Below are 24,759 nucleotides of genomic sequence, written 5' to 3' on the forward strand. Positions count from 1 at the left end.
GTGTGGATGGCCCGGGAGGGAAGCCTCCGCGGCGGCGTGGATGGTCCTGTGTGCAGGGCTGAGGCCCCCGGAGCCTGGCAGAGGACGTAGGCCAGGCTGGCCCGCGGGGCGTGGAGTGAGTGGCTCAGGCTGCTGTCCCAGAGTGGCCCAGGCCGAGTGGCCTGTGAGCAGGTGCTTCTCACAGTCTTCAGCTGGGGGGCTGAGCCCGGCCCCGCACCTTGGGCACCTGGTGGGGGGCTGTCTTGTGTCCACGCGCTCAGAGAGGGGGAAGGCTGCCCGGGGTCTCTCTGCTCAGGACGCTGATGCCCTTCAGATGAGCTCTGCCGACCTAGTCAGCCCCTCCCGGAGGCCCGTCCAGGTCTGTGGCGGCGGGGTTGGCTGTGCACAGAGGGGCCTGGGGGGCGCACCAACGGCCCCCTGCAGGCAGGCAGGCAGGAGGTGTGCAGGCGGGCGGCCTTACTGGGGGGCCCTGCAGGCCGCTGTGGGGATTTGGGATCCTGCTCGGCTGGGCGGACGGCGCACTGCAGGGTCACATCATGCTGCCTCTGCCTGGGTCTTCAGGGGCGAGCTCAGCCCGCCGCGGTCTCATGATCACAGGAGCCGCTGTTGCTTCTGGTTCAGCCAGAGACGAGACGCGCCCTGGTCCCTTTCGCTTGCACAGCCTGCATCGGGCTGCAGCCCAGAGGCGATGGCGGAGGCCCCGAGGAGTCCCCCTCGGCCCTTGCCTCGCCACTCGGAGCAGCAGCAGGAGCCACCTGCCGGCTCCAAATCTAGCGTCCACAGGCTTTTCCCATAAGGGGTCTTGCCCGCGGCCTGGTGCAGGGACCCACCTGGCTGCGCCCGGCGACTTGGAGGCAGACCCGGGCGAGGCTCGTGGCCCCGTCTGTGGCGCCCGGGAAATCGGGTGGTTGGCTGTGAGTGCTGTCTCTGACGCGGTCCTTGTTTCTGCAAAGCTCCTTCTGCAAAGGCGGGAAGAGATGTGGCGGCTGGAGGGGACGCAAGCGGAACAGGTCACCAGGTGACCCCCAGCAAAGCAGTGGATGTGATCAATGCGATTTACGGAAAAAAAATGTATTTTGAAAGAATTATGAACTTACTAGAAAAGCTCCAGAAATGCAGAGGCCTGGTGATGTCGGGGTGTTAGCCGGGTGGCGGCAGCTCCCGTGGGAGAGGGAGCTGGATGGTGCCACAGCCGCGGCCCCTCCCTCAGGGTCAGGTCCTGCCCGGAGTGCGTGCTGTGTGGCCGCGTCCGCGCGCGCTCTTTGCTCCTTCCCAGTCTTCACTGCGGGAACATTGGGAAAATAGAGTCTGGTGTTGTCTGGGGAGCATTTGCAGGAGGTCTGATTGCACTCTTGGAGGTCCCTGAGGCCACCCACAAATCCTTACTGCTAGGAAGACCAGGCGCGACCCATGCCGGAGTGCAGGGCGCCGGGGGGACAGGCACAGGGGCCAAGGCAAGAAGCGGGCCGCGCTGCGCTTAGCTCCCTCGGCTCCGTGTGTGACACCCTGAAGCGCTGTGTACTGGGAACACTCATGAGAGACAAAGGTTATTGGGGTTTGACCAAGTGGGCAGCCCATGCCTAGGCTGTACCCAAATCCCAGACTCCCCAAAGGAAGGCAGTTTCAGCGTAGACCACGTCACACGCCTCCTGCACAGGGAGCCTCTCCTCAATCGGGGAGTAGTGGGAACCTTCCAGAAATCCAGTTCCCCGAGGCCAGCTAAGCCCACCTGCAGCAGGTCTTTCCAGAGCTACATCTCACTCAGGCCTTCGTGGTAGTAACACTTTTCTGCAGCCACCGTGGGGTGGCGGGGGTGTCTGGCCAACTCATGAGGAGAGGTGTGTGCTGCCAGACCTCCCACCAGGCCCAGGACAGTCCTCTGAGCAGCTCTTCCAGCCCGCCCGCGGGACTGCTGAGGCCGAGGGCGCAGCCTGCTCCCCTGGGGCCTGCCTCCGACCCTGGTCTGTGCCCCGAGCATTTCCCTCCTACACGGTTACCTCAGGCCACCTCCTGTCGGCACCAGGCTGGCTCCGGGCTGGACCCTGGTGCCCCTTCGCCCAGTGTGCTTAGCTGGGGGCAGAGTCCCTTCCCAGGGCGGGCAGGGCGAGGGGGGCCTCCCCCAGGCTCCTTCGCTCCACTCCAAGTGCTCGCAGGGACACTCGGGAGGGCGCTGGGTCGGGAGAGCGGAAGTGGGAGCAGGAGGTCTGAGTGTTACGGGGCAGGAGGGGGCACCCCAGACCCCGCACCCCCTGCCTGCTCTCAATAGGCTCTGCTCTCCGCCCTAGCAACACGAAGCATAGGAGACTTTGATGGGAAGGAACTTTAATACACTTAGGAAACAACACGGGAAAGGCGCAGAATCTGGTTTCTAAATCAAGCACCCAAAAAGTGACCCGTCCCCTCGTGGGTAAAAGTCCACCCGAGCAGGACTGGCCCAGAGCAAGGCCCCAGAGCTGCCACAGTCCAAAGCACCTTCCAGTGGGGACCCACAGAAAAGGGTCAGAAGCCACCAGACGAGTCTGGGGGGGAAAGAGCAAAATCAAAATCAAGACAAAAGCCGCCATGGTCCCCTCCCCACGGGTCTCTCACCCGCATCTGTGTCACCCGTCCACGCCCACAAGGCAAGCGCAGCTTCTTCACGTGTCTCTCAGCTCCACGTGCCTCCTCCAGGGCTCCTTCTGGCTCCACCCTGCTTCTTCCTTCCTCAGTCTCCTCTGTGCTTCTCTCCCTGCTCAGCTCCACCCTGCTTTTGGCGGGGGGCAGGGAGCCTGGAGCCTCCCCTTTTCCTGGGGACCCCCCCCCTTACATGAGCAGTAGAAGGCCAGCGCTGGGGAGTGGGCTAGTGAGAACTGAGTGGCCCTCGTGCCCTTTGGGTCTGCAAGGACACAAAAGGGCAGAGGACTGGGAGTAAATCTCAGCTTTGCAGCGCACAGTAGGGTGGAAGCTCCAGATGGTCGGGTTCGAGCTGCTGGGAGAAGAGCAGTCATCAGAGAAACCGGGCCGTGTGCCGCTGGCCTGGGAGGAGGAGCCCCCCGGAGCTTGCAGCGGTGCCCAGGGGCCTGGCGGTAGGCGCAGTGGGAGCCTTTGCGAGGGCACCTGGTCTGCGGGGCCTCCCTACCTGTCGGGATGCCGCGGGTCCTGGTTCCAGACTTGCTGGCCAGCGCAGTGACATTTCATCAGGTAGAAAAAATTGCTTGGCGATGTCGCAAGCTGGTGGGGTCTGGTGTCCTGCGGCCAGACCTTCCGAGAAAGGCCGGGGGGACCGGGATGTGCAGCAGCCCCCGGGGCATCTGCACTAGCCGGCCTTTCCCTGTAGGCCGCTGTGCGCGTGCATTGCTCGGAGACACCGGGGCTGGCGGCGCGTGTCACGTGGCATAGACGGGTGGACTTAGGGGATTCGTGGCGGCCGGCAGCCCCGACCCCTGCAGCCCCCTTCCGAGTGCCTGCGCTGTATGTGTTTCTTTTCTTTTTTAAAAAAGATTTATTTTTGCATAGAAGAACTGGGATGTAGGCCAGAGATGTGGGGCGTGGGGGGGATGAGAGGACTCATCAGAGGCAGAGTGGGGAGCAGAACAGGCGGATCCCCTGAAATCCACTGCTGAGGGTAGCCGCGGGGAGCCAGGCGAGGTCTGCGTCGTCGTCCTGTGGGCAGCCCCCTGGCCGGGGATCGCCCTCAGGCTGTAACAGGGAACCTCCCCCTTTTGGGTGGGGCAGGGAACCTCCCCCTTTCCTGGGGACCACCCTGTTACAAGGCCATGGTGGTGGTGGCGCGGAGCGGTCACCCCGAGGGCGCCAGGGCGGGAGGCCCATGTGTGAGGCTCATGTTGCTGCGGAGTCGGACCACATTGCTGCTGCTGCTGCTGCTGCTTTTCAGGTGCGGGCTGGGGGTTGGGTGTCTGATCCGGAAGGGCGGGGCTGGAGCTCTGTCTGCCCAGCGCCCTCTCTGCCCGAGCCACCCCGCCTCTGCCGTCCGCTCAGCAGCCAGCCCTGTTCGGAGTGGCCGTCGTCAGGCCGCACGCGGCCCAGAGCTGCCCTCTGGAGTGAGCGCCAGGGACGGCTCCTTTTCTGCCGTCTGCTTGTTTCTTCTGACTGATGATTGTATTTTATTTTTGATTATATTTTAATATTACTCGCTCATCTTGAACGTCACGGAGGGCTCACTCCAGGCCAGCGGCTGGGTGGAACGCTTCCTGCGGCTCCTGCGCGTGATCCCGGGCGCACCAGTCACGTGACCCGCGCTTCCGCCGCCAGGGCCTTGGAAACGGTTCTGGACGCAGCGGGAGAGGTTAAGTAAATGTGCCCAAGGGCACCCGGCAGTGGAACTGGAGCTGGAATCCAGCTGTGAGTGACTGGAAGCTGAGGCTTCTGGAATGCCTCTGGCGGAGTCCGCCCCTCAGGGAATAGCCTCTGAGCAGAACAGGGAAGGTAAAGGTTTCGAAAAGGAAGGAAGGAAGAGGAAGAATCACTTCTGTTTAAAGCCTGGCCACGGTGCGGGTGCCCCACGGGAGCCGCCCCTGCCCGGTGTCCACGGGACCCTGCGGCGGGCCAGCCTCGCGCGCTCCTTCCGGGGAAAGAGCGTTGCCCTCCCCGGCCGGGGCTGCTGCCTCGGGATCCTGCCTCCCGTCTGTGCCGGCGCGGTCGGGCCGCTCCTGAGCAGGTTGGGGAGACCTCGGGGACGTGGGGGCTCGTGCGGGCCTCTCCCAGGCGCCCTCTTCCTCGGACGCTGCGGAGGCTGCCGTGGAGGCTGCTGTCTGGCTTCTGGGCAGCGGAGGCCGGCGCCACCTGCTTCCTGCGGCTCTGCCCGTGGCTTCGGTTTATTTGTCTCTGGAATCAGACAGTTTTTGCTTTGCCTCTGCTGTTCTGAGGTTTCGTGCTGCGGCGCCGTGGGCATGTGTTTCTCTGGGAGGAAGGCTCTGTCGTTCGGCGCGCCAGCTACGCGGCTCGCGCTGTCCGCCCGTCAGCCCCTTTATTCTCGCCGCGCGTCCCCCACGCACGAGCCCGGGCCAGAGCGGCTGAGGACAAGGGAGGGGAAAGGCGTGGAAGTCCTTGAATAGCATCGCAGGAGCCTTGATGTTAGCCTCTGGGGGAGAGGGCCTTCTGGGTCTGGTAGGAAACCCAAGTGTTTAAAACGGACAGCTTCTGCTCGGTGAGCGATGGCGCTGGGTGCGCGTGTGTGGTGACATTTTAACGATCCGGTCGCACGCGTGTCTGTTGGTCACGCTGGATGCGGTGTGCCGTCCCTCAAGCGCGCAGCCTCCCGGTGGGCAGAGGCTGTGTGGGCACCGCCAGCCCCAGGGGAGCTGGGTGCAGCGGAGACGGGACCCTTCGGCCTGCCCTGACAGGCCTGGGCCCCGAGGAGCGTGCGGGGGCTGTGTGCCGGGCGCTGGGCAGGGAAACCCGCTGCCTGTGCGTGTGAGTTCAGGAAGGTCCTCAGGGCCCTTGCGCGAGGGCCTGGTCAGCGGCTGGAGAGCGGAGGCGACACACGTCAGCCCCCGGGTCCCCAGGCCAAGCCACGTCCGGCAGGTGGGGCCGTGGCCGAGCGCTTCCACCCGCCCTCTGGGCGCGTCCCTGTGCGCCCGGGGCCTTGGCACACGGGCTGGTGCGAGCAGGGGCCGCGCTGTTCCCGGGCCTCTGTGCGGAGAGAGGGGTGGGGTTAGACGCGAAGCGCGCCGGGCGCTTCCTCGGGAGAAGGGGCGTTCAAGGAAAGGTCACCCGAGAACAGCCTGTGCTTGGGTGGCAGGAGCGTGGGCGCGGTCCCGAGTCCCAGGGGTCTCTGCGTGGCCGGTACCCGAGCCCCAGGTGGTGCCCCGCCGTGCAGAGGGCCCCGATCCCTCCTGGCCCCACATTGCTGCTCCTGATGGTCCTGCCCATGGGGTTTTTATTCTCTCATCCGGCTGATTTTCATCACTCTGTCCCCGCTCGGCTGTCTGGGCCTCGCGAGCGTGGCCCGCAGTCCGTGCATTGAAGGGTGCGCGCCCGCTGCCTCCCCAGGCCCCGGCGCGTCCCGGGCAGTCGTGCGCACCGTCATTTACTGTTTTAAAAACAAATGATTGTGATTTCTTTTCTTTCAGAATTTAAATGAACACGTGGAAGCATTAGTTACTTTGAAGCAGAAGATTATCAACATCGAGTGAGTATTCCCGGGTCCGGCCTCTCGCCGCCCGCCCCGCATGGGTGGTCAGCCTGTCCACCGAAGGGGCTTCGGGAGTGATTTTCGCTCAAGTGGAGGGTTGCAAACCTCTTTTCTAAACCCCAGGTCTTTTTAGCTGGACCTCAAGTAAGTTTTTCATAGGTGTGAGATGTGCTTTTTAATTCTGTAAAGTGAGCGAGTTTCCAGGGTACGGGTTAACTTGAATGAGAGATTTGGAGTGAAAGGCTCACCCGGCGGGCGCATGTGTGCGTGCGCCCCTCTGCTTTCTCGCGGTGCGCTTCTGCCGCTTTGCTTTACCAAAAATCCACGCGTTCGTGTTTTGCTCATGGAGAGGACTCCAAAGAGAGTTTTTACTGGTACCGCCAAAGGCAAATGCTTACGGCCGCGGCACCCGTCGTCGGCCGCGGCACCCGTCGTCGGCTCGCGTCTTTTTCAGCCACGTGGGGGCCCTGCGCCCCGAGGCCCGCTCCTCCCGGGCTCGCGCATGCCGTGTCCATGGTGCGCCCACTCTCTCTCTGGTCGTGTGGCTTTAGGCCTGGCGTAGCCTCTGGTGTGAACCGGGAGGTTATTTTTTGGATCTGGGAAAGTGAACCATTTCCCCTCTGTGTGAGTGGTGATTCCTTTCTGCAGCTCCGCCTGGCGGCCCGCTGGGCACCCGCGAGGGCAGACGTGGCCGTGTTCCGCGGTGTATAGCCGCGTGCTGCCCCGGGGAGCGGGGCCTGGGGCCTGGGAAACGTGATTGTGACCTTGTGTGTCTTCCTCTCACCTCCCGCTTCTCTCCTTGTCACAGCAACCTGTTCACGGAGTACCAGAAGAAATGTGACGATATCCTTTTCCTGCTCCTTTGCTGGCGCAGGCCAGCGTTAGGAGACCGTGTGCTCGTTTCCTCTCTCGGAAGAGAGGCCCGCGCTTGCTCGCTGGCGCCCATGCATACCAGCGATCTCTCAGGGAAACCATGGATGCGCTTTTCTAAAACTTGCAAAATTTTTGAAAGAAAAATAATTAGCATAAATATTAAAACTTTAAATTTTTGATTATTCTTGAATTTGCAATCTGTGATGTGTTCATTGGTTTTGGCTTCAGCTACAGGTAAGTATTGATCTTTTGGAAACACGTTTGACATTTGCTCCAAGTGAGTATTTGCTCAAAGTCTGCCCTCCCGCCCCCATCTGCTCTGCGAGCTGAAGTGGTGTGGCAGGTGCCCGTGCCGGAGAGCTCGGCTCCTGATGCGCCGTGTGATTCTGGTCCTTTCGTTTCTTACCCCCGTCTCGGGGCAGAGAGCACATTTCATGTCACCAGATCATGAACTTCTCTTTCTTGCCAAGGTAGCAGGAATTTCAGGAAAGTAAGGGAACACCTCTCAGTGTTACACTTGCACTCTCGCACAACACGTCTCAAACAGCCATGCGCGTGTCTCCACGCGGGAGCAGGGATCTGCGGGAGGCGGACTTGGAAGCGTGACTTTGTGCCGCTTACAGCATATGACTGGCAGCAGGAGATAGATTTTATCTAGATTTTACGTTCTCTGGATTTTTTCACTCATTACCCATTAAACATGTCCGCATGTGGTCTTAGTAAGTGCAGACTCTGCTGCTGGAATTGTGCAGATTTGTCCCACTGTTGGAGAAACGGACAGGCTTTTTGACAGATGAGTGTGGGGACCAAGGCCTTCTCCACTAGCCGCGTATCACTTTGTCTTTATTCTTGGAATTTAGTTGTAGTCAATCATACTTAATCAAAGACTTAATTTAGAGAAGTGTAGCTTGACTTTTGATGCATATGTAATTAATAGGGGTCACTCTGTTACAGATGAAACTTTGAATGATCATTTTCTTCCAATTATGATCTTGAACACAGATTATTACATGTTGGTTTTTTTATTATTTAAATTTTATTTTATTGCATGTTGTTTTAAAGTGAATTTTATTTTCAGACAAGTATCACAGATAACATTATCAGTTTTCTTTAACTGAGGTTCCACAGCTCCAGTTTGCCAGAAGGTAAGCCCCTGATTCTCAGAGCTGATTTGGGGTAGACATTCATCAAACTAGATTCTAAACAGTCTGGGACAAAGTGCCCCCTGGTATGACAGATGGAGAGTGTGGCTTGGAGGCTCAATTCAGGAAGAGTCACATTTCCTGACTGTCAGATCATCCACGTGAACCTCTTCCTAGAATTTGAAATTTCGCCTCTTAATGGCCAGAGATGAAGGTGTCCAGTTATCGTCTGTGTGACCGGGCCTTTTTACCTGGCCCTTTACCCGTGTGGCTTACACAGTGTAAAACAGACTGGGAAGTTTAGCAGCATTTCACACTTGGTTTACACGTGTCACTTAGAAGAAGGCAAAGGGCGGCTATAAACTGAATCGCCGGTCACCCGTGATTTAAGTAGAATAAACGAGGGCGAGTTTGGAAGAGACGTCTGCGGCCAGGTGAGCCGGAGTGCTGGGCCGGCTTTCCCGGGGCCTGCGAGCGCACTCTCCTTGTTGCTCAGGTGGCTTGTAAAAGAAATAATGTGGTTTTATTAGAATTAAACTTCAATGCCAAAGAAGTGGGACATGAGGGCTGTGTTCTGTCGAGGGAATGCTTTTAAAAAGCGTCCTTTATTCCTTTTTAAGTTAGAAATAAAATCTAAAACCGCCAGTAGATTTTGCAGTCGGCTGTAGACACTTGTGTAATGTTGCTGCATTGTCCGTTTGTAGAGAGAATAGTACTCTGCACCACCAAGTGGAACAAATGCTTCAAAAAATTTCTTCTCTGCAGCAATGTCAGGAAGATCTGGGATCTTTAAGAGCAGAGCTTGAAGAGAAAAAGGTACCTACACTTGTTTTCCTACAGAGCTGCTTCTGCCGTCAGCACAGCCTGAGAATTCGCTGCCGCCGGGTGCGGGCTGTGCTTCCAGGGGCCTTGGTGTGGCGGGAGCACGGGCTGGGGGCGGCGTGGGCCCTGCACGAGTCGCCCCGTGGTGTGCTGGGTTAGGTGCTGTGCCATGGAGAGGTTCAGTAGAGGCGCCTAGCTGTGAATTTGTGTGACTTTGTCTTGCATTGGTTGTCTTATCACGTTTTTCTTATCTTAAAAGTAAAATAAGATGCAAAAAGTCATGGTGGAGAAATCCTCTTCCTCATTCCAGAGTTCACTTGCATAAAACAGTTCTTCTAAAATGCCGTAAACTTGCCTTTCTACCTAAATTTTGGTTTATTCTTTATAGGAGTCTTGGGAGAGAGACTCTCTGGCTTTTACACAATAAAAAAATCTGAAGCTCTTCGAGTCAGGCAGCTTGCGGGGGCGGGCACAGCCAGCTGGGCTGGGCGCTTGGCTCCGGGCCGCTCTCGGCGCTGCCTTCCTCTAGTCACGCCACGTCCACGGTGCCTGCGCTGGTGCCCATCCTCGGCCTGGGGAAGCCACACAGCCTCTGTGTCTCAGGCCTCTGCTGCCCAGTGACCTCCGCCGCTCTGTCTGGGAGGAAACGTGAGGCTGGAGTGAGACCTGAGCAAGAAACGCTGACTAGCCTGTCAGTTCACTGTGGCCGGAAGGAGCAAGCCAGCTACTCTCCTGGCCCTCGCCTGTGAGGCAGAGTCGCTGAGCTCGCCCAGCGCTGGCCAGAGGGTGCCACCCGCGCCTCCTCACCAGGGCGTGCGGTGCTGGGGTGGGTCTGCACCCTTCCCGGCCTGGTGACCGTGTGACGGCCTGCCTGCACAGAAGCAGTGATGACGGGGATTTGTTCGTCCTAAAATAGCTTGGGATTTTACTGAATTTTAATTGGTTGTGAGAAAAATATTAGCCGTTTAGTATTATGAAGATTTGGATTTGCCTTAAAGTTAGTATATTTTAAATTTTACAGTTCTGTTTGATTGCTAATCATATCACAGGGCTCTACTTATGTCCACTGGAATAGTCAATGACTCGCCCTTTGCTTTCCGCCTAATTTATTTACTCTTAGGGTTTGTTTCTTGTTGACATTTAATAACTTAGCTCACCGAGACCGAAGTAAGGCGTTGCTGCTGGTGTTTTAAATTGACGGTACCTCCGTGTTTCTTTTTCCAGAGCTCTCTAAAGCTCTACCAGGACACGCACCAGGAGTACGCCCGCGTGAAGGAGCAGTGCTTGAGGAGCGACGCCCAGTAAGTGCACGTGGAGCAGGCTGCAGGGTAGCTGGTCCTTGAGCTGTGTCTCTCTGCCCTCTGGTCTTGTCAGCCACGATTCACTGTGTCCTCTTGACCTGGCGCGCCTGTCAGCCCGGCTTGCACATGTGTGGAGTGGGAGCTGTGCCCGCCTGATGGGCTGCGGAGAGAGCTGCCTTGGCTGTGCTGCGTTGCAGGGCTGCGCAGGGAAAGAGCTCCCTAGGGCAGGAAGACCGGTGCCCCCCATCTTGACCCTGTCCCGGGGATGGTGGTCATTCTTACTGTTAATAAGAAGGGCTCATCAGAACCATCCAGACCTTTATTTTGAAGTTTAGTACGAAGCTCATGAGCCTCATGCCCAGCAGTCTGATACAGCCGTGACTCAGCAGTAGGTGCCGGCTCTTCCTTATGCCTTCCCCCGCTCTGGCTCGGAAACCAGCCTTAAGCAAGCGCAGGTCCCTGCTGCCCCCTCCGGGTAGGCTTCTGCAGGTCCTGCAGCCACTTCAGACGTGGCAGAAGGTACCGGTTTCTTCGGCCCTGCCCACTGGTGATGCGCAGAAGGCAGGCTCTGAATGCTCAGCTCGCCCTCACGGGCCAGGGGTGCTGCTCGCTGTCACTCTTATTTTTTGTCACATGGGCCTCAGTCACCTGAAAAATATGTGCCACCAATAGTAAATTTTTTCTGCTGAACAATTTTATTTTTAATTGTTCTAACTTTTAAAACTGTGTTACTAGGAAGAAGAAACTCGAAGCCAAGGTGAAGAAGCTGGAAGGTAATTGGGGGAGCACATGGTGGGCTGGAGCTGGGTGCGCTATGGTGCTTGACTAGCGCTGGAGGGTTCTGCTCTGACGTTCACCCCGAGGACAGCCTCAAGGGCTGTGACAGGCACTGCTCAGTCACCAGAGGTGACACAGATGTAGTGTGGCACATTCTGGAAACGTCCCTCTCAAAGAAGAACAGTCCCGGCTGTTAACTGTAGAGACAGCCATGCCACAGAGGACTTAACTTGAAAGTTGAATCTTGGGGCCTCTCATTCCTGCTTTACTGCCAAGATACTTGGTGTTTAGACAGTTATGGCTCCACATGCGCACTGTGGCCTTCCCTACTTCAGGGTCGGCACGTGGCCCCTGACTGACCTTCCCTGTGTGGATGGGTTGGGGCATCTGGTCTCCACCTGCAGGGCCATGCGGAGATCCTCAGGGGCAGCCAGCAAGCCTTGCTGGAAACAGACTCTAGTGTCCTGTCTTTTCCTCTTTGTTGGACGGTGGGGCACAGCATCACCCCGCTGGGCTATAGTGGCCACTCAGCTGCCGTGCTGACCCGCTGCGAGGGTTCTGCTGGGCTTCAGGGGTGGCCGCTGTCCACCAAGAGTCCAAAGCAGGAGTGGGGATTCACCGCGACAGGGCATATAGAAGTTACTGGAGCATGTCTGGTCACTAACTCACCTAGCTGAGCCCGTGTTTTAGACTCTGCATGTTTGTGCACCGTACCCCTCTGCTGTGCTGTATATGCTGGCCAGGTGCGGGAAGCGCCGCACCTATGCTTCACAGTGCGGCCAAGTATTGATGCGAGGAATATTTTTAGAGACCCGAGACACCTGTAAGACCATGCAGCTTCCAGCACAGATTTCCTTTAAAGCAAAAGTATAGCCTTTACTTGCATGTGGCAGGGGCTTTCCTAGTAAGCGGATGGCGCCCTGCAGGCGAAGAGATGCTGGAGCCCAGGCCCTCGGGGGAGGAGGAGATGCCGCTGTGCTCTTCAGGGGACTGGACTCCTTATAGCCAGTTGTGTGGGAACGTGTTCGGGGAAATCACTGCTGTCAGATTCTGGAGTCATTTGGTGCTTCAGAACCAAGAGCCAGAGTGAAGAATAAGAGCTCCAGAGAAGAGCTGTAAAAATCCAGTGCAGATTTACAAGGTGTTAGCAGTGAGAGCTCTTGGCCTGGTGGAAGGGCCCCGGCAGGAAGTGACAGACAGCTCCTACGGCTGGCGCCGAGAAGAGTCCCTCCCCAGATCAAGGGAACGGTGTTACTTATCTCCCGAGATAAAAGCACAGTTCCAGAACCTCTTGGGTTTCAGCATTGAAGGTCATCTGCACTGGGTTCTTGCCAGAATAGAGGGTTAGGTTTATGCCTGGGTTGGAAAGGGTTCCAAGACCACTGTCAGGTCTGTGGTTGTATAGATAAGAAAGAGTTCCTGTGTGTAGACCTGTCTCTGATAAAGCACGGAAGGAACAGTAACTTTTTACGCATACTGTTTCAAAGTTAAGAAATGAGAAAAACTCAGGCCATCAGATTTTGAGTGTTTGCTGAATGGTAGTCACCAAGTTGGTACATTATTTTCCTCTCTCTTCTCCGTGCTCTAAAGAGACTGCCGTCAAGCAGACTCAAGACTTCAAGCAACTGAGAAATGAAAAGAAGATACTTGAAAAGGAATTTAAGAAGACGCAGGTAACAGTCACCGTGCCCACATGCGGAGCACCCAGCTGAGGGGCACCCTGGCATGTTCTGTGGGCGCATGGGGCCAGGAACATGGCTCCTGTCCCACATACACATCAGGTGTTTTTTGTTTTTTGTTTTTTTTTTAATTAACAGGAAAGGCTTGATGAATTTTCTAAGCAGAAAGATGAAAAGGGTGAGTATCCAGTTAACGCTTTCTTTTAAAAATTCTGCTTGACGTGACGTGACATTTTTTTCTAATTGTTTTTCCCTGCATGTTTTCAGAGTTGAGACACATCGGCACGCAGATTTCGAGTGACGCACAAGGAAGCATAGACAAGAGTGAGTGTGTGCCAGGCCTTGGCTTCTGTGGGCTGCTCTCAGTGGTTGGCCTCTTGTTCTTATGGTAGTTCCAAAAGTTCCAGGCCCTGCTAGATGTTTCATAGTCAGAGAAGCCGTATACACACACACATTTCTCTTCCTTGTTAGAGTGCGTGTGTTTTCTGCTTGCGTTCTGGTAATAGTGAGTAAGAGTCGAAAGCAATTTTAAGAAAGAAAATGTAGGTGGATAGGAATTTCTGTACTTCTCAATATGTAAATTTAGACTTTTCTCATAGATTACAACTTACAAAATTAATTTACTTAATTTCCTGGGTGCCACGTGTTAGGAAAAGCTAACGTCGGGCAAGAAACTGTGGTCAAAGCCCGTGTACATGGAGACGGAAGCCCCCAGGGAGGGCGAGCACACAGAGTGGCCCAGGGAGAGCACGTGGCCATGGAACACGGAGTCATGGGTGCAGATGCGACAGCAGCATCCTGGGGCGCCTTTGGAAAGTTCTCGCTTTTTATTCTGTTTATTAGTTGTGTGGTGCTCGGTTATTTGCTTCCTCTGTGTGTATTTTTCTATTTTTAAAGCGCGATGACTTGGCTTGGCCTGCCCTGCCTGGGTTTTATTTGCGAAGTGTCGGCTGACTTAATGTCGGTGTTTTCCTCTCAGTGGCCTTTTGCCTTGTTCTCCCCGTGGAAGCAGTCAAGCCACTCACACTGTCGCGGGCAAGTGTGGCGTGTCAGAGTCGCCTCTATGTTTCCTTTCTCAGCGTTTCTCTTTTTTGTCTTTTTAAATTCCGAACACAAGCTCATCTTTTCTGAAGTGTAAGGGTTAAACATCTCATGCGTTTGCGTTCCCTGGGCCCTGAGCTGCCATTTATGCCCGTGACAGACACGTAGTTCCTCAATTTTGACTGTGTTCTTTACTCTTGGGTTTGGAATGTGAGACTGAGTGGTCGGCAGTGCTGAGATGGGACCAACAGCCCTTGCTTTCCCAGCTGCGGCCAGCGTCGGGATGGAGTCGTTTCTGGGACAGATGGCTCTGCGGAGGGTGCCAGGCCTTGCTGTTCAAAGCAGAGCCCGCATCCTGTCTTGGTTTCACTGCCTCAGGTAGCATTCTGCATCTGCCCCGTTGCAGAGGGCGACGTTGGCATACCTCTTGCCTCTGCCAAGGAATAAGTGAAGCATTTGGGACTCTGCTGATTACTCAGCTGTGCATTTCATTCTGCAGGACGTCCAGTGCTTTCTCTGGCTGAGACTGCAGGTTTGTGCTTGATGTGGCCTCCACCAGGGCCGCCTGAGCACCACACTTGCCTCTCATGTTCCAGTAAAATGACCGGTGAGAAGCAGCTTTCCTTTATCAATAAGTTCACCCCCGGAGGAGAAAAGGAAGAGCGTGCAAAGCAGGTGGTGTCTGCTGGTGCTGAGACTGGGGTTACAGAGACAGTCACCGACCCCACAGTAGCTTCCAGGCAGGCGTCCTGCGCCTCCACGCTGTGTCACAGGAGCGATGGGCAGAATGTTGAGTAAGGACTGCAGAGTGTGCCCCTGCTGGGCTCAGAGGCAGCAGGAACCTGTGGGAAATGGAAGGCGGCATCGGCGACTAGGCAGCAGTGGCTGCAGCGGCCCATGCTAGTTGAGGGCCCCCCGGCCGGCGTGATGGAAGAGGAGGGAGCAGGAGCCCAGCAGGGCCCGACAGCGGGGTCAGAAGGCCCTGTGGGAGAACCTAATTCCAGGTGTGCAGTCGACATAGACCCTGTTCATGAAACGTGCCATTTTGTGGGAAAGCGGACACAGTGACTCAGAACAGCTGTTGCAGCCTGAACAGAGCAGGAACCCGAGATGTCCCCAGAGCCTACGCGCTGGCCTCGTTGTGGACTGCGCGGAGCCCAAGTGAGCACCCCGTCTCCGTTGCCCAGGCTTTGAGGTGGAGCAAGCCGCTGGCGAAGCAGGCCCAGACTGGTTATTTCAAGTGTGTGTTTCCCCACACGCAGCTGGGGAGCCCGCACGGGGCGGGGAGAGTGCTGACTCACAGGGAGCCCCACAAGGACCATCGCTGACCTCTTGGAATAGGCGGAGCAGGACCAGAGGCTGCGTGGAAGAAACCTGGGCTTACGCTGTTGTGCTTCTGTGAGGAAAGCTGGAATGTCTTCCTGAGGAGCGTTGAAGATACCCAAACACCCTCCCTGGTGGCACAGGAGGTTAAGCACTGCACAATGAAGCTATCTGCAGCCTCTGCAGCATGAATTTGATTCCCGGCTGGACAGTAAGAAACCCACATGGCGCAGCAGACCTCTACTGTCTCCCCGCTGCTCCCCTCAGCAGTGGATTTCAGTCGATCCACCTGTTCTGGTTCCCACTCTGTCTCTGATGAGTCCTCTCACCCCCCCGCATCTCTGGCCTGTACCCCAGATCTTGTATGCATAAATAAATAAGTCTTTAAAAAAAAAAAAAACTATCCAGACACGTGAACCTTTTGTTCCTGACTGGGAAGGCCCAAAGCATGAAGATAGGCGTTTCCCAGTGCATTTGTAAGTACAGCCTTCACTCAGAACCCCACGGAGGTTTGCATGGAAGAGGACAAAACGCCGATGGTGAAGCCTGATCAGGGAGAAGAGGTGTTCAAATTAATAAAACCTTTAAAAAGGAAAAAGCTGAGCAAGATATTAAACAGTTATAAAGCTGTTGTGGTAAAGGATGTGGTCTTCGTGTGGAAACTGACTGACCAGTGGAGTAGAGTGCGCTGCTCAGCTGGATGGGGCTCCTCGCCGCAGCTGAGGAATGAGCCACAGTGAGGATTCCTGCCTGCGTCGCTGGGTTCCAGCAGCTTTTGGGGGTCAGGTTAGCAGTAATGAGTGCTCAGTTAGGACAGGCATAGCTCTGCCAGTGGCCTCCAGAAGAACAGAAAAGTAACTTTGTTTCTTTTTTTAAAGTTCCTTATTTGCTGCTTTGGGTACATGTAGTAAGCAGGGGTTCGGTCAGGTCATTTCTGCAAAAGGAGTCATCTGTGGAGCGGCTTTGTAGGTTGACCCTCTGTGCAGATGCGCTGGCCAATCACGGGAGATGGGAACGCAGCGGTGGTGTGTCTCGTGGTGACCCGCCCGGGCCATGGCTCTCGGGCAGGCCAGCGCAGGCTCTCCACGTCTGGGGCTGCCCCCTTGTCCTGGACTTCGAGCCTCCTGTGGCCCTCGTTATTGGGGGTGTCACACTGACGTGCCAGCTTCAGTCGGCCTGTTTCCAAGTAGGTTCCAGCTGACCTGTTTCCAAGTAGGTTGTGACTCCTTGGGGATACTTTGGCTTAAAGGTTGGTGTTTTTAGCCTCTCTGGAACTGGATTAAAGATTGCAGTTTTTTTCAACAAATGCTTCAGATTGAGAACTTAAGTTCAAGAAAAGTATACTAGAATTGAGGTGTCCTGATATTCCCTCTATTTGTGCTCATTTTTATTTATTTATTTTTTTAGGTTTATTTATTTATACAAGCACTGGGTACAGTAAGAAGCGCGGGAGGGTGAGAGAATTCACCAGAGGCAAAGCGGGGAACAGAACAGGCAGACTGACGAAGCACACTGCTGAGGGGAGCAGCGGGCACGGCAGGAGAGGTCTGCGCACCATGTGGGACCCTCGCTAGCGGCTGGGGATTGAACCAGCGCTGCAGAGGCTGCAGGGGGCTTCACAGCCCAGCGCTCAACCGCTTTGCCACCAGGGGAGGCCCATGTGCTCATTTTTACTTGAATTTTAATTTGTGTGGGTTGTCTTTTTGTGTAGATTTGACCAGAAGCTATTCATAGTTACATTTTTTGAATAATTTTTGCTTTGAAGGGTTTTTTTGAAACTTGATGCTTGTAACACAGCTAGACTCACCTTCAGAGCATAGTGTGATGTTCCCATGGCCTGGCCTTACCTACGCCTGCCACACAGCTACCCTTGGCCTTTCCTCTTCAAATGGTGCTCCTTAGCCATTTTATTTTATTTTTAAATAAAACTCTGAGAACATGAACTCTTTATTTTTATTTTTTTAAGATTTATTTATACAAGCACTGGGTACAGTCAGAAGCGCGGGAGGGTGAGAGAATTCACCAGAGCCAAAGTGGGGAGCAGAACAGGCAGAAGGACCGAAGTACACTGCTGAGGGGAGCAGCGGGCGGCAGGAGAGGTCTGCGCGCCATGTGGGACCCTCACCTGGCAGCTGGGGATCGAACCGGCACTGCAGGGGCTGCGGGCAGCTTCGCAGTCCAGTGCTCAACTGCTGCGCCACCGGGGAGGCCCACTCCTTAGCCATTTTAAAGGTCCAAGCCCCTTTGAAAATTTATAAACATTTTAAAGTTTGTGCTTAATGCCTCTCTATGCGCGTCCGCTCACATGAATATCTCCATCTGTGTTTATATACACTCACTTTTGGCTCCCGCCACATTCCTGAGAGCCCTGAAGCCCCAGGCTCCTCACAGCGTGGTCGCTGCACATGGCTTTTCTGAGGCGCACATGACAGGGAGGCTGCTTGGCTCTGTGGGGCGCACAGAGTTGGGGGTCAGGGTTGGCATTGCACCTGTTTTCCTTTCCCGGTATCATATGAGTCTCTGGAAAATGTAGCCCTGGGAGTTGCATATATAAAGGTGGTAAAGATCTTTGACAGCGGGTGGATTAGGTCTTTTGAGCTCCCACCCCTCGCCCCCCTGAAACTCACACCTGTGTTTAGCCTTCACTGTTCCTTTCCATCAACAGCTGGCCGAATCACAGGCAGTGGCTGAATTTCGGGTAGGTGCTTAAGTGCCTAGTTTTCTTTTTTAAAGATTTATTTATGCATTCAAGAACTGGGGTACAGGCTAGAGATGCAGGGGGTGAGAGGATTCACCAGAGACAGAGTAAGGAGCAGAATAGTCGGATCCAATGAAATCCACTGCTGAGGGGAGCAGCAGGGAGACAGGAGAGGTCTGCCACGCCATGTGGATAGCTCCCTGGCCGGGAATTGAACTTGTGTTGCAGAGGCTGCGGATAGCTTCACAGTACTGTGCTTATTAACCCCTTGCGCCACCAGGGAGACCCGTAAGTGTCTAGTTTTCTAAACCCTGGTTTCATAGGCGCATGTTTTGGTTTTGTAGAATCGGCCAAATAACATGATTTTAATACTTTGCTGTTTTTCACAGGAAAAGTAAAACTACTTCTGAAGGAACTCTGGCTCTGCATAAACACGACACACAGACTACCTGGTGAAGGCAGCAGGTGTGTCCCAGGTGAGCAAAACGCTTCCAGAGTGTTTCATACCTCAAAGTACCAGTATTTTCCATGGCCTTTATATGCCTGTGCTTTCAGAAGAGGTTGCTTGTCTTTAACAAAATTTCTGCTTGATTGGATTTAACCAATACTGCGAGCATTTAAACTGTTTGAATAATTTATTTTTACGTTTCCTTCATATTGTATGTATTTAGTGTTCCCTTTCCTCCACAGAAATACCTGCCAAAGAGAGCTTGGGCCCCCCAGAGTCCGGGGAGGACCATGTGCCCACCCCAGCAGAAGGCTGCCCTCACGGCTCCGCCGACGTGCAGACATGCCTGGCCGAGCTGTCCATGGAGATCGAGGGCCACTTCTCTGCCTGCAGAGACGCAGAGACGGAGCGGCCCCCAGGAGCAGCGTGCCCTCCCCACCCCCTCTCCCCCACTGACGCCAGGCCCCAAGTCGCCGTGCAGAGAGCCGAGCACGACCGAGCCAACCTCTCACTTCCCGGCCGCCCTGTCGATGAAGACCTTCAAGCTGCAGTGGACTTCTTCAGGCTCCCGCCGCCTCTCCTGTCCCCTGTGCCGTCCCCCCCGCTGGTGTCGCCTCCACTGCTGCCCTCTTCACTTGCACCTGTGAGCTCCGCGCCGAGAACGGAATTACCAAGTGGGCAGTGTCTGTCTTCACATGTTAGTGGCACTGAAAGAACATTCTGGCATGCAGACCAAATTTTGCTAGGGCATAACTAGTGTGAGAACTTACAAGGATACCTGGGCCCGTGGCCGGCACGCGTGGCCCAACTTACTTTACTTTACATCCCAGTTGCATCTGTGTGTGTCTTTACCCATAGCTAAGTGACGTGTTCTGGGGTGCAGCGGGCTGTCCCGAGCGTGGGAAGGAGAGCCTGTAGGAGGCTCTGGTGTGGGCACTCTGGGGCGGTGGCCCCACTGAGGAGGGGTGCGGCAAGTTGACCCCGAGGCTGAGACTCACCTGCCCCGCGATAGACGTTCTGGAGAATGAATCTCCTGTTCCTGGGTGTGCTTTTACAGACTCTCTTGGGAGCCGTGTGCTTTCTGGTAACTGGTCCTTCTGTCTGGCTGGTGGAATTAGTAGCTCAGTTGCTAACTAGTGTGACCTTTTGTTTTGCAAGGAGACCTACTTTGGAGAGTACACGGATTCCAGCGATAACGAGTCGGTGCAACATCGAACTTCTGCCAACTCTGTTTCGGAAGATGACACGGCTGAGTCACGGGATGACATGGGTTTGGCCAGAAGTGAAGAAGGAGGTGCCAGGGAGGACAGGCTGAGGTCACGCGACATCAGCCAGGCACTCGCTACTTCGGAAGCGAGCCAAGTGACCACTCTGGGCTTTGGGACATTCGCAGCCACTCTGAAGTCCTCCCCAGACGAGCTCTCCTTAGCGCCCGGGAGAGCCTGGGCTGCGGCCGCGTTGCTCACGGCGGGTAGCAGGAGGCAGGGCGCGGCGAGGGAGCAGGACAGGGCCGTGCAGACCGATGGCGGGAACGCCTGTGTCGCGGAACTGTCTGGCAGCCGAGCTCATGTGCTGGCCGGGGCTGTGGGGCAGCCACACTTGCGTTCTCTTGGCCGGCGGACCTCAGATGAGCTCACGGGGTGTGGAGGGAAAGCCCTGTGCGGGGTGCCCGGCTCTCCTGAGTCCCGGCTGCCCGAACGGACCCCGCCCTATGCTGTCTCTGCTGCAGCCACCCTCCAACCGCCGTCCACCCGAATTCAGAGACCCTTGGGAGAGTTGGAAGAGGAGAGAGAAGACGTGCAGGGGTCCCTCGTGGGAGAGTCACCTGAGCCAGAACAAGATGCAGGTGGCACCATGGACACCACAGGGGTGGGGGATGCCACAGCATCTTCCTCCCCTCCTACCTCAGGGGTGCTGTCTGTTTGCAGCCGGCCCCGCGCCTCCTCTGTCCCTTCTCAGGGAGCCCCTACGGAACCGCCCTGCTCAGAGCCTCGACTGCACAGGCTGGCGCTGTGGGCAGAGCCCCCTAAACGCGACGAAGGGGAGAGGGACCAGGAGATCCTCCAGCCAGCCTGGAGCCCTGGCTTGGCAGCTTTTGACTGCGCTCAGCAGCGTGTCCAGGAGGTCGCAGGTGTGGCAGCCGTGAAGGGCGCAGCCAAAGCCTGCGTGCTGCTTCCGCCACTTTTCACGAGAGCCCTGTGGGAGGGGCGGGGTGCCAGTCAGGCCCCGAGAGCCGAGTTCATGGCAGGCCAGCTGGGTGTCCCCCCACTAGCCGGGTCCCAGTGCTTGACCAGGAGAGGCCTCGGTCTTGTCGGAATCACGTCCTGGCACCACAGTGGCCTGTTACGGAAACCTGGAGGAGCCCCGCTGAGGGCGGCCTCCGACCTGGGACAGAAGACCAGCCACCAGCCAGAGGGGCCAGCGCCATCCTCCCGAAAGAGCTGTGCCGCGGGCAGGCCCATGCATCCCGGGGAGGACAATCCCGTGGGCGTCCAGGCTGCTGCGTCGCTGCTGCCTAACCAGGTGTCGGTCATCACCAAGCAGACAAGACCAGAGCCCGCTCCAAGTGCTAGGTCAGAGCCCCCGCAGCTACCCAGGGGCCAGCCCACCTTGGCCCCAGAAAGTCCTGAGCAGGCGCCTGGGCACATGCCGTCCTTGGTGAGGCGTGGAGGACAGACAGAGGCTTCAGCACAGAGGGTCACGGAGGGGGCTGTTACAAAAAGGACTTCACCAGAAGTTTCCACCTCTTGCAGAAAACTAGATTTTGGTTCTCCAAGTAATTCTTCGTGTGGTTCTTCCCCAGAAAATTCTTACGGCTCCCCAAGTAGTAAATTATCTTGCTCTCCTGAAAACATCCCAGTCCAGAAGCAAGAGATGGCCCTGGAAGCGGCGGTGAGGGCAGAGGCCCAGAAGCAGGATCTGTTTCTTTGTGCTACCTCTTCGGAGTCATCCAGAACAGGTGCGGAGAGACTTCTTTCAGCCACAGAAGTGACAGTGCCTGGAGGTTTCCCTGTTGAAGAAAAGACCCGGGCAGACCCAGGCAGGCCTGGTGGTGTGGCCGTGGCCATTTCAGCAACATCTGGCCTGCAGCAGAGCCCGACAGAGGCCCCGCAGCTGCCACTGCAGGCTCCTGTGTCCCCTGACGGTCCAGGCACCGCAGAACCTGCCTGGTCCTCAGCAGTTGGCAGGAAAGATGAAGCGACACAAGCTGTACCCCAAAGTAGCCTTCCTGGTTCTCTGTTTTCTTACACGGACATTCGGGAGCCAGCGGAAGGCGACACTGAAGTGGAGGAGAGCGAGGCTCCCAGCTGCAGTGAGGGGGAAAACGAGGCGGAAGCCCTGAGGGCTGAGGGGCGGCCTGGAACTGCCCCGGCCGCCGCAGCGGAGTCTGCAGCTAGGGATGCCGGCACAGCCGAGCCAGGCTCCGGCTTTGAACTGGGCTCTCTGACCTCCGCCCTGCAGGACTGGGACATAAGCGCGCTGTCTGAGGTGGACGGGCTGTCCACGTCCGAGGTGGTTAGGTTCCTCGAGAGTTGTCAGTTACGAGATTATAGTTCAGCGGACTCTGTTTCAGAATGTTCCAGCAAAGGAACCCTAGGTAAAGAAAGAAGCAGAGAGTTAAAGCTAAGTGAGGCAGTAGGAGAAAAACACAGAAAACACCTCTGGGAAGAGGAAGCCATCGAAGCCTCGGAAGAGGGGGCTGAGTCGGAGGAAGACGACAGTCTCTTCAGGAAGCCAGGTCAGCTGGCGCAGTGCTCTCTGGAGACCCTGGCCAAGGTTCTCACCCAGATTGGCCAGGGCCTTCAGGCCACTCACCGGGGGCACTCAGCCCTCTTAACCAGCGTGGCGGCCGACCTCATGGACGAGCAGGGGCACCCTCAGGAAACCTCCAGCGCCTCATCATGCCCTTCAGAGCCAGCCCCGCAAGCAGCCCGCTCGGACACTGAGGGCGGTGCTCCCGCGAGTAATAGGGCTGATTCCCAAAACACTCAGAGCAGACCTGGGGGTGACTTGGATGCCCCCAGGCCCACAGACGGTAGAGAGGGGGCCCCTTCGGACGCTACTGGCTCCAGCCCAGTGGTGGGGCAGGTGGCCCAGCACAGTGCCAGTGGGGAGGCGGGGGCGACATTCCAGTGCCAGGTCTCCACAGTGACCTCTGAGGTCATAAAAGTGCTTCTAAATAAGGATCAGAATTTGGTCATCGAGAAGGGGAACAACTGGACCATCATCAATGGGGTGGCCCTCGTGCCCAGCGTGGACCAGGTGATACTGTGTGACGCTCCTGGCGACGCCCCTGCTGCCCCAGATCAGGAGGGACTGGGAACTGGCTTCACTGCACACACGAAGACCCCCGAGCCCGGCCCTGTGGGCCCTCAGGAGGCGCGGTGTAATGGTGGCCCTGCCCCTGTCCACGGAGAGATTTCCAGCAGCGGCCAGAGTTCCAACTTCGACAAAAGTCGGCTGCGCAACAGGCCCGTCAGGCCCAGCGTGAGGATCAGCTCCCAGATATTCGATCAGGACTTTGAGTCTCCACCTGCTGCGTCCGACCACACTTACTGCAACTCGAAACTGGAGCCCTGTGCCAAAAGTAAGAGGTCAAAGGTTTCCAACAAGGATCAGTCGGGCAAAGCGGCGAAAACTTCAGCCACGGGCAGGGTTGAAACTGACCAGAGGGAAGTTTCAGAGTCACCCTCGGGGGAGAGAGAGCAGACAAAAACTCAGAGCAGCCACAAGCAGACCGTTCTGGCCACCGCGGACACCTCGACCCCCACCGAGGGCCCGGCTGACACGCTCAGTAAAATCCGGCAGGAGGTGGGGCCGCCCCTGCCCCCCTTGCTGGCCCCTCTGATAGCCACGCCCCCCAGGACGCTGCGCTCGGTGTCCCCCCTGATCTCCAGCTCCAGCCCCACCTCGCCTGTCGGCCCACTTTCCCCCTTGTGTGACGTGCCGGCGCCTCCCAGGATGTCAGAAGCCCCAGGGCACCCCTCTCCTCCATGCCCTTCCCCCTCCCCGTCGTCCGTCTCTGCCGGGGGGAGGATACTGTCCTCCCCTCTGCAGTTCTGTGCTGCGACCCCGAAGCACGCCGTCCCGGTGCCTGGCCGGCTCCCGCCCCTCGCCGCGGCCCACACTGCTGCGGCAGGGCCCCCGGAGAATTCCGTGAAGATCCTGGACACCATGTACCCGGAGCTGTCGGCCAGGGCCCGCACCCTCAACCTTCTCAAAGGGAACATTCAGCTCACGCGAGGCGCCCCTGCCGACGGTCAGAGCGCGCCCGGGCCAGTCGGCGCCATCACGGGCTTCAAAGCCATCACGCCCACGTCCACCGCCTTCGTGAAGGCCGGGGGCAGCTCTGGCGGGGACAGCGGCCAGGACAGGGCCCGAGACTTGGGGGCCGCCCAACAGGATTCGGGTGGGAAGAGAGTGCTGCCGTCCTCGGCCCCGAGGAGCGCGAAGAGATTGCGCCTGGACAGCTCCCCAGAGCCAGACCCTGGGGCCCCTGGGGCCGAAGGCCTCCACAAGCACGCCCGCAGGAAACTCCCCCCGGCTGAGGCGCCGGCGACAGAGGAGGAGAGCAGTTCCGCCCAGGCCGGCAGCACGGCTCCCCCGCGGCTGCTGAGCCCAAGGGAGACGGTGGAGTCCCACGACCGAGCCATCGCGGATGCGCTGCGCCGCATCGCAGAGGCGCCCTTCGACCTGCTCCCCGTCATCCGGTCCCACGTCTACGTGGGGAACATCTCCAGGAAGCCTGTGATGAGGGACCAGGAGAAAGACGTCGTCCTTGAGTTCAGCACGACGAGAAAGGTAGGTGGTGCCGCCGCGACAGCCTGCGCGCCTGGCAGCCCTGACGTGAGAGGTGTGGTCAGGGCCGGGACATTGAGAGGTGCGCGCATCCGGTACCTTAAGCGTCCAAACCCGAGACGCTGTGTCTCCGCGCCTGCCCGCTGCTCCTGGCGCGTGAGGGCTGGAGGGGCGCTCTCCCGAGCTTCTCGGGCCCCTCCCTCGCTGCGGGCAGCGTCACGTCCCAGTGTCGGGAGAACTGGAGCCTCGAGGTTGGCCCACCCTGGTGCCCCCCGCCCTGGGTGCCCCCCACCCCGGGTGCCCCCCATCCCGGGTGCTGTGCCACCTTCAGCCACCCGCGCACTCAGCAGAGCTCAGTGGATCTGTTTCCCGGCCCCGGGAGTCCTGTCGGGAGGCTGATGCCAGGGTCTGCGTGCTCCTCGCTTGGGTTTCTGCCCATTCCTGGTGCCTCCGAGTGGCTCTTGCATGCCCCTTCGGAGAGTGTGAAGGGCCGTTGGGTGCCTCTGGCACTGCGTTCATTCTGCAGTGATTGTATCAGAAATCGCTTGATACGTTTTTCCCTGAGCAAAAAAATGGCACCCAGTATTTTAAGATTTAAATGGTGTAAAGCTGGCAAGCACGTTGGAGTTCAGAAAATAGGCGTGAGGAGAGCCCGGGTGGGGCAGCATTACACAGGCATGCGCGCGCGCGGGTTATTTCAGTAAAGACCAGAAGGGTCTGGCC

General features: G+C 57.2%; 1 protein-coding gene across 1 annotated transcript in view; it reads left to right on the forward strand.

Moving 5' to 3' along the window:
- The window catches only part of ICE1 (interactor of little elongation complex ELL subunit 1), a gene marked incomplete at both ends in the record, with an annotated part of 39,331 nt that overhangs the window by 1,146 nt on the left and 13,426 nt on the right, over nucleotides 1-24,759 (forward strand). Inside the window, 11 exons of the mRNA XM_084233885.1 lie at nucleotides 6,072-6,130; nucleotides 6,942-7,007; nucleotides 8,853-8,964; nucleotides 10,195-10,271; nucleotides 11,007-11,044; nucleotides 12,639-12,721; nucleotides 12,866-12,905; nucleotides 12,995-13,051; nucleotides 18,179-18,265; nucleotides 18,480-18,880; nucleotides 19,396-24,039. Of these exons, the coding sequence (XP_084090011.1) occupies nucleotides 6,072-6,130; nucleotides 6,942-7,007; nucleotides 8,853-8,964; nucleotides 10,195-10,271; nucleotides 11,007-11,044; nucleotides 12,639-12,721; nucleotides 12,866-12,905; nucleotides 12,995-13,051; nucleotides 18,179-18,265; nucleotides 18,480-18,880; nucleotides 19,396-24,039 (5,664 nt within the window). The remainder of the gene's footprint in view (nucleotides 1-6,071; nucleotides 6,131-6,941; nucleotides 7,008-8,852; nucleotides 8,965-10,194; nucleotides 10,272-11,006; nucleotides 11,045-12,638; nucleotides 12,722-12,865; nucleotides 12,906-12,994; nucleotides 13,052-18,178; nucleotides 18,266-18,479; nucleotides 18,881-19,395; nucleotides 24,040-24,759) is intronic.

This window comes from Talpa europaea, assembly GCF_964194135.1.
Source record: "Talpa europaea genome assembly, chromosome: 5".
NCBI lineage: Eukaryota > Metazoa > Chordata > Mammalia > Eulipotyphla > Talpidae > Talpa > Talpa europaea.